The 8701-nt window shown below is 46.2% G+C and overlaps 2 protein-coding genes across 2 annotated transcripts in view; one reads left to right on the top strand and one right to left on the bottom strand.

The window, feature by feature from the left end:
* The first annotated feature begins 66 nt into the window (after positions 1-66).
* Positions 67-3593, top strand: Bet3 (blocked early in transport 3). The gene is made up of 5 exons (XM_075696023.1): positions 67-376; positions 569-666; positions 960-1056; positions 2118-2300; positions 3389-3593. The coding sequence occupies exons 1-5, from the start codon at positions 335-337 to the stop codon at positions 3506-3508; spliced, it is 540 nt and encodes a 179-aa protein (XP_075552138.1). The 5' UTR covers positions 67-334; the 3' UTR covers positions 3509-3593.
* Positions 3594-5849: 2256 nt separating this feature from the next.
* Positions 5850-8701, bottom strand: part of LOC142584385 (gastric triacylglycerol lipase-like) — a 31150-nt gene continuing 28298 nt past the window's right edge. The window contains exons 9-10 of the mRNA XM_075694532.1: positions 7546-7614; positions 5850-6257 (exon numbers count right to left, since the gene is read on the bottom strand). Of these exons, the coding sequence (XP_075550647.1) occupies positions 5961-6257; positions 7546-7614 (366 nt within the window). The 3' untranslated portion in view covers positions 5850-5960. The remainder of the gene's footprint in view (positions 6258-7545; positions 7615-8701) is intronic.

Genomic DNA, 8701 nt, shown 5'->3' with positions numbered 1-8701 from the left:
TTTATTTATTAATACTTTTATATATGTATGTCTGAACCATCTGCTGCAGTAGCTTTCTAGCGGCCGGACGGTGAAACAGCGCTTTCTAATGGCGATCGGCTGCTAACTGCTGAAACTTGACGCTCGAAGCATGGGGGAGTGTTGTGTTTACATTGCGAGTGCTATAGTTTTATGAACTCCAGCGCTTGTGGTGTAAAACCGTGTCACCTGTGAAACCATTTCAGAAATTCGTTGCGCCGTCAGTTCCCTGAAATCTTCACCGGCATCGAGTGTAGTCGGCGCGTACGGCGAGATCTCAACACTGCTCACACGACTGTTCCCAGCCGACTGAACGATGTCACGGCAAACCGTGCGGAGTGCAGATCCCAAGAAAGTGGTACGGACTGCCTTCTTTGATGTCTAAATAAGTGACCACTTTCCTTCTTCCGCCTGGCGTCTTGTCGTTTTGTGTGCGCAAAGTTTTGTTCGTGCTCCCCTTAGAAAGGGGGAGGGACACTGGTCGTGGAAGCGTTCCTTGAATTTTGCTTCTTTTTAACTGGATGCTTCTTCTCTCACTCCCTACCTTTAGAGCTCCGAGCTCTTCACGCTTACGTATGGCTCTCTGGTGGCTCAGATGCTGAAGGATTATGAGAGCGACGAGGAAGTCAACAAGCAGTTGGACAGAATGTGAGTAGGGAGACGTCGGCGAATCACAGGTGTTTTAGTTCGCAATGTGTTGGTGCCTCTGAATCAGGCACGGTATTTGGCGTGTTACGTATAAATATAATTCCGGCTTTGTTGGTCCTTTGTGCGAGTATGGTTAAAATGATGTAGCTCTGTTAAAAAAGAAGTTTAAATTCTGTAAGCTGCCTTGACAAAGCATAGCTCGAGTGCATTCTTTACGTTGGTTATTATAGACCATGAATAAAGCTGCATGAGAAAAAAAAATGCGGCGTAAATATTCATGCGCATTTTTGCAGGGGCTACAACATAGGACTTAGGCTGATTGAAGATTTCCTGGCGCGAACAAATGTGGGCCGGTGTTACGACTTTCGAGACACTGCTGAAAAACTTCAGGTATGTTGTAATCGCGGTAGGTATGTTGTAATCGCGATCAAATCGTGTCATATCTAAGTGTCTCCCTTTGTTTTTTTTTCTGTTACTGATATCAAAAATATTGTTTCACTATTGTCATGCGAGGTTTATTGAATGCCACTTGTGCCATATTTGTTTTGGTTGTCAACAGGGCCAATAATAACACGCACGCACACAGACTTTGCAGCCCTCATCATAACTTCCTACTGAAAAGTGTGGCACAAGGACAAGTAAATAGGCTGTTATCAAGTGCTAATAGTGAGATTTCAGTTTTCATTAAGAAACCTTCACTATGCTAATTCCGGTTAAGGCATTCTGTACAAAATCTCTCACAAGCTGCCGCTCTGAAGCATTGATGGTCTTTGGAGTATTGATAGCCTGGTCACATCAGCCACCTATTCTAATACACTGTACTTCAGCTACGGCCACCTGCTTATGCATAAACTGTAGTGGATCTTGATTTTTTGTTCTGTGAGGGAAATTCTCTAGACAATGTCTGAAACATTTATGAGGGTTCTACTTCAGTTTGACTATTTGGCATTGTACGCATGACTATATGTGCACACAAAAGCAAATACATGGCCAGGAAACGTTTTGTCTCGTGTTTCCATGATCTTGTATTCGTGCTTGCATGTGTTGACCATCATGAATACCTTATAGCTTGCCCGATTTGCAATACTAGGGCATTTTGCTGAATTTAGGTCACATTACCATCTAATTGACCCATAAGTGAAGTGAATGAGTAAAAAATGTGGTGTTAGGAGATATTACCTTATCTTGACTTGAAGGCTCATGCTGCTTTTGTGGTGAGCTGCCCGATTTTATTCCAGACTTGCAACCCATTTCAAATGTTATCTATGATGTGAAACTACATAGTAAACGTGCTTTCATTTCCCATGCTAATCAACTGAACATTTTGGCACTTCGAAACTTTGACAACAGTGATTATCTTGTTCAGTACTGCAGTCAAGATGTTCTCTCTGATCGTAAAGATGTAGCAATAGGTTGTCTAGTATTTAGAGTGACCTTGGTGTTTTTCACAGATGGCCTTCAAGATGTACTTGGGCATAAGTCCATCCATCACTAACTGGAGCCCAGCAGGAGACGAGTTCTCCCTCATTCTTGAAAGCAATCCACTCACTGAATTTGTAGAGTTGCCCGAGAGTCATGCCACCCTGAAGTACAGCAACATCATTCCTGGAGTGATTCGAGGAGCACTTGAAATGGTAAGTTGCAGTTTCTGCTGACTCAGCTAATAAGCCAGAGGAGCAGTTGAAAAGGTGAGTTGCAAATTCTGCTGACTTTGCTAATAAACCACAACCACAAATATTTCACGGAAGTCAAACTTTGTGAAAGTGTGTAGGATACGCAACATTTTTACTCTGTACTTGCCAGAGGAGCTCCAAATTTTTTCAGTTAAGACCAAGCACATTTGTTATTGCATTTCGCCCTTTTTTGTGTTGAGTCTGTCCTTCTTAATTTATTTGAAAGTTCCTGAGCCTTCTTAGCCAAACAGCATCCTAGGCGAACATGAGACAATTTCAAATCCCGTTTTCATGGAGTGGGCAATCAGAGGCAGACAATGGAGGAGACGCTCTTCTGGTTCCCTGTTTTGGTTAAGTCACGTGTCCCATAAGTTTTTGCTGGACTCACGGATGCATACAGTACAGTAAAGTATGCGACAAGGAGAGAAAGCCTGTGGGAAGGACAGCAAAGGTGAGCAAGAAACAGTGGCAGCTGCATATTCTATCAAATGCCTGTGGTAACTGTAGCACCATGTAGAAACTTTTTTCTGGTGTATGTTCATTGTATGTTAGGCTGCTGAGCACGAGGTTGCGGGATCGAATCCCGGCCACGGCGGCTGCATTTCAATGGGGGCGAAACGTGAAAACACCCGTGTACTTAGATTTAGGTGCATGTTAAAGAACCCCAGGTGGTCGAAATTTCCGGAGTCCTCCACTATGACGTGCCTCATAATCAGAAAGTGGTTTTGGCACGTAAAACCCCATAATTTAATTTTATGTTGATTTTATATTGCTACACAGCTGCCACTACATAACAAATTTTCAAGCTCACAGTGCTTTTGGGCACCTTTAACACTGGACCTCTGTACATTGTCGTTGTGGGTTACCCGCCACTCATTGGTTATTTCAAGCTATGCAGAGAGGTGGCTTGGAATGTGTCGTGAAAATTGTAAAGGGGCATTTTCCAGTTATGCAGACTAATCAGACAAACAGTATTTTGCAACGTTTTTCTTTGGGTCGTTAAACACTGTGATCTTGTTTTGACCATGCATTCATTGTCTGTCCTTCAGGTTCAGACAGAAGTGGTCGCCTGTTTCGTTCATGACCAACTGAAAGGTGACTCTACTTCTGAGCTGCGAGTGAAGTTCGTGAGGCGACTGGAAGATGCCATCCCTGCAGGCGAGGACTGAAAAAACAGACACAATGCCCTTTTGTTTCCATAATGGTGTGTCACTTCGTCTACCGTTGATAATAAAGCAGCCATACATTCCTTGACATGAAGGTCATCTTTGGTTCTGTGAAAAGGTCCGAAAAACAACATGCTGCAATTGGATGTATGTAGAGGCTACTGGGAGTACCGAAACAGCAGCTAAACGCTTGAAACTGAGTTTGTCCTGTCTGTTACCCTTTTTGTTACACTGACAATGACCATTTTCATCATTGTCAAGTCAAGCTGCTGAGCATAGTGATGAACATTGTAAAGCTGCAGCAATATCAAAAGAGCCTTGGTGCTGCCTCACATACAGATGGGCATGCATTGCTGTTAGGGAAAAAATGATGCTGATTGCATTGCTATTGGAAGTGAAGGACCATGAAGTAAGAATACAGGAATGCTGACTCTAAGGTAGCACAATTTAATCGCAAATAATACAAGGAATGGGCACACGGCACATTGACTTATGCAATTTACTGTCTCCTCCACACAGCTTCTGATAGGCATGTGTCATCACACATGCATGATCGTCGCCCTCTGAATCAATGTTTGTCCAGAAAATGCAGTCCACTAACTGGCAGGTAAAGTACTTGCAGTGATGTACTCACACACAATTCCAGTGGACAGCACCCATACTCTTTAAAGAACACAGCAGGCACTTGCATGCATGAGCAGGCTCATCCCTTTAGGATGCTCCTAAGCTTAACAATTATGCCTACTTCCCACCAAGCTGTGCTGACAAATGTTTTTCAGAAGGGTATAGGCTTGGACTTATTGGTAATACATAGTTACACTGGAAGCATAGCACGGTAAGGACGATCGACGAAGACTAGACAGGACAAGCACTTGTCCTGTCTAGTCTTTGTCGATCGTCCTTACTGTGCTATGCTTCCACTGTATCTGACAAATTTGTCCATCTTTCCCAAAATGTTCAGCACAACATTCACTTTAATGTTGTAGATACAAGAACAGATGCCATTAAAAAATCTACAAAAGGAAAGTGTGCTGGCGGTTATTTTCGTGCGCATCGTAACCTTTGCGCGGGTTTTTTGCCTATTTTTTCGTCACTGGTACCTTTTTTTCTTTCCATCCGCAACGGGAAAGGGCAGCAGTTGGATTGTCACTCTGCTGTCACTCCAGGCTTGGAAGTCTAGTGGACCGATCTCGTTAGACTTTGTGGTGAGAACTGAACACTTCTCTCCCAGTCGCGCAATTGTCACGGCCTTTGGTAGAGCTGAGCAGAGGCACCTCCTATAGCAGACTGACTCTAGCATCACGGGGACAGTGCAAGTTGCGCACACGTTTTCCTCTCGTACGGCGATCCCATTCTGTATCGCTCGGACATTTGTTCGTCTACACTGTCTTCCGCCTACCGCGAGTGCATGCCTCGAGCTGCACCTTTCTGATCCCCATAAGTCTGAAGAGCTGTGCATGTGCTTGCTACATGGCCCTACTATGACTAGCCGCACTAATCTCAAGGTAAGGCTGCCGGGTTTTGTCTGGATACTGCTCATATCGGCCCTGCCGTCCACAGTTAGATTGTGCGTGGTGTAGCCACAGGGAGCCCTCGTACCGCAGTGACATGCCAAGGATGCCTCACCCATGTATTCATTCTTGATGCCGGGCCCCTTGCTTCCCGTGCCGCCCGAGGACCATGCGCATGTACGACCGGTGTCATGGGTGATTGAGTGTAGATAAAATGGTTCACTCGTTAACTCAGTTGTACTGTATTTCTTGCTGCTTGTTTCTGCGTTCACTTTTCTCTAAAGATCGAGCGCACGTGGGAAGTAGCGACGCACCAGTTTATTGTGGCGAGACTGTGGACGCAGGCCTGTGGCTTACTAAGCTCTAACCACTGGTGATCCGTTCTCCTTTGAGTACTGAAGAGAGCTCCGGAACTGATGAATGACACATGCAGTGGAATGCTAGATTTATTTTTTCTTCTTAGCCTAGGAATAATGGCAGAAATGAAGTGTGCTGCCCACGTGCGTCTGCTTGACCAGCATGGTGCTTTTATACAATTTCACGTTGTGTCGCTGTGCTAGAAATTATTTTTTATATATGCCATGGTCTCTAGACTTTTGCGTTCGACTGTACGTGCCGACATGCAACTGCATTGTTATCTGATCGTGTTTTAATGGCATGCCCTTTGAAGTGGGCCAGTGACCAATGAAGCACGCCACCTAGCGTCCGACATGCTTGTTGCCCAAGAGACTGAAAAGAAATGGTAAAAAAAATATTTATGCATGACCAGATGCACGTTGTGCGGGACAAAGTGACGGCAAGACGTGTGAGAGAGAACAACCAATTGCGCATCTTCTGATCTCATTTGCTATCGGGCACTGCTCTGGGCACCCTTAGTGAAGAACTTGCGCCCAGGTGGGGGATGAAAGGCACAGAAACGTGACGTGTAGCTGCACGTACGCGTGTCACAGGCGCACAATGTTGTTTCGATCGAACCCCGGCGACGATGGCGGCTGCTGCTCCTGCGAGTACTGGAGCATCATGCGCAGAATCTCCTTGTACAAGTGGTTCTTGGCATTGATGCTCCACACAAAGTCGATGTGCGTAAATCCACGCACGGGCACCTTGTAGCTAAGCACCACGTTGGGCAAACGCTTCGCGAGGTGTTTCCCATCCACTGGCCGGGCCAGCACGTCTCCGGCGCTCCAGTAGAGGGCCACCGGTGCGGTGACCCTGGAGAGGTCGTACTCCGGCGGGCGTTTCTGCGAGTTTGGGCAAAGAAATAAGCATTCACGACAAGAAGTGAGAGCCTGTGCCGACAGTAAGCTTCGGTTTTAGGAACACCGAAGAGGAATATTAAGCTGTATTCTTCAATTACGTTTCCGTAATAGCAAAGCGGCCGCTATATGTTTGTAAGATAATGTATAGGGTAAGGCCATAAAAGACGCAAAAAACCCGAAAGACTACTGGCGACACCGCCGTGAAGTTGTCGTACCACCTGGCTCTGACGTAAATTTTGCCAACGTCTGGGTGCTTAGGCCTATTTGCTTATCACAGCCGCCACGGCCGCATTTCTGTGGGAGCAAAGTGCTAAAACGTCTGTGTGCCGCGCATTGAGTGCTTCTTAACGAAGCCCGGGGGGCCAGGAGCAATTAATTCGGATTTCTCCACCATGGCGTGCTTCATAATCAAATCGCGTTTTTGAACCCGCCGTGGTTGCTCAGTGGCTATGGTGTTGGGCTGCTGAGCACGAGGTCGCGGGATCGAATCCCGGCCACGGCGGCCGCATTTCGATGGGGGCGAAATGCGAAAACACCCGTGTGCTTAGATTTAGGTGCACGTTAAAGAACCCCAGGTGGTCAAAATTTCCGGAGTCCTCCACTACGGCGTGCCTCATAATCAGAAAGTGGTTTTGGCACGTAAAACCCCACATATTATTAAATCGCGTTTTTGGGATGTAAAGCACCAGAACTTATTCTTTCCGATTTGAATGCTGGATATATGTCAAACCGACACACACACACACAGACGCGCGCGCACACACACACGCACACACACACACGAATGTGGCTATACGTTTCGTTGTCGGCGGTCATATTTTAAGGCGTGAGCCTTTAGTGGCTCATGAGTGTGCGGGCGCAATCCGTGGTGGACGTAGGAAAGCGGTGATCACCGGCGAGGGGAGCAAGGAGAGGGTGCGCCATGACAGTACAACACCCTCTACATGACTTGTCAGGGTGGTGTTGACCAGTAGCGCTGTGCGAGTGGGCGCGTGGGAGAGCGCGGACATGCGGTGGGGGTGCGCGGACATGCGGTGGGGGTGCGCGCACATCGGCGACAATTAAACCTTGCAGCCATATGGCTATGATTGCACATGCCACGCTCGCGGCAACAGCGGCGTCCGTTCGCAGAACAGTTCAGACAACAGCAACAGAGGCAGTCGTAGATAGGCTTTCGCCCATCTCAGTTTAGTTCAGCAAAGTGCCCATAGATTTTTTAACAAAGTTGACGTTTTTCCTCGTGTGGCGTCAATATTAAATGTGCACGTACCTGCCCATAAGTTTTCTTGTTCTGCAATGGCCCCCAATCAAACATTTGAAGCCGATTGTCTCTGATGATCTGAAATGAATGATAGTACGATTATAATATAAAAGCGCATCAATGCGTCAGCCAGCCGAGACGCATCGGCAAACCACTTTATTGCCACGTCATTTTACAGCGAAACTGTTATTAATGCCCGCTATAATGTACAGGGTTATATTTTAGTGCACTCCATAGAGCGGCTATATATACGGAGCGCTTGAAAACGTCATATATACGTGTTTTACCAGCATCCTCGAAGAGCTAAATTGTTTGCCGGGTTAAAATTCGGTGGGAACGGGGGTCAATGTTCGGGCTGATGTGCGGTCATGGATTCAAGTGTGTGAGTTATCAGGCGCTTGATGTGAAAATTGATGAACACTGGTTTTCCGCAGAAATACTCTGTACTGGGCAATTAAGGCGCTGCGCGATTCTCGAAGCAGTATACCCGTCTCGTTGCATTTCGCGCAGTACATGTTATATTTTTGTGCATACATATTCAGAAGTGTTATGTCAAACGCGAACATATATATATATATATATATATATAAAATGTGTGTGTGTGTGTGTTTCAGAACGCTGGTGACCGAACACTGTAGATCTTGTAATTGTTTCTTGCACCGCGTCTTTTTTTAAATCTGTCTCTCTCTTTTTTTTTGTTGTTGAACAGCTTGGCTAACGCTAGCTGAGAGACACGGTATACAGAAGCGCCCCCGTTGTTCATGGTATAGGTGGGAATTGGAAACTGACTTCTTTGAGTACCTTTAGAAAGGGTTAGGGGGCAGGTTATGGGTGATGGTCGATGCACATGCGTCACCCATAAGAATTCGGGGTTTTACATGTAACTAATAGATATACTCGTTTTTTCCCCCTTCTATAGAAGCGTTATATATTAAGCGCGCGCGTTGTCTGTCCGCGACTCAACTTGCATGGAGATGTGGCCGTGTTATACGTGGGTGATGTACTATCGTAGCTTTAAAAATGTGTAGGTTAATGGCGGCCTTTGCTCTTTATACACGTGGTTAAAAGCGTTGTGTACAGCCGTCGTTATACGGGATGTTTCCTGGTGTCCTGGCAGTACTGAAAGGGCACCGAGTTCACATTGGCGTTGAAATTGGGGGCCTGC

The sequence above is a fragment of the Dermacentor variabilis genome, chromosome 6 (genome assembly GCF_050947875.1).
Source record: "Dermacentor variabilis isolate Ectoservices chromosome 6, ASM5094787v1, whole genome shotgun sequence".
Classification (NCBI taxonomy): domain Eukaryota; kingdom Metazoa; phylum Arthropoda; class Arachnida; order Ixodida; family Ixodidae; genus Dermacentor; species Dermacentor variabilis.
Note: the sequence above shows the minus strand (reverse complement) of the source record. Positions and strands in the feature narration are given on the sequence as shown.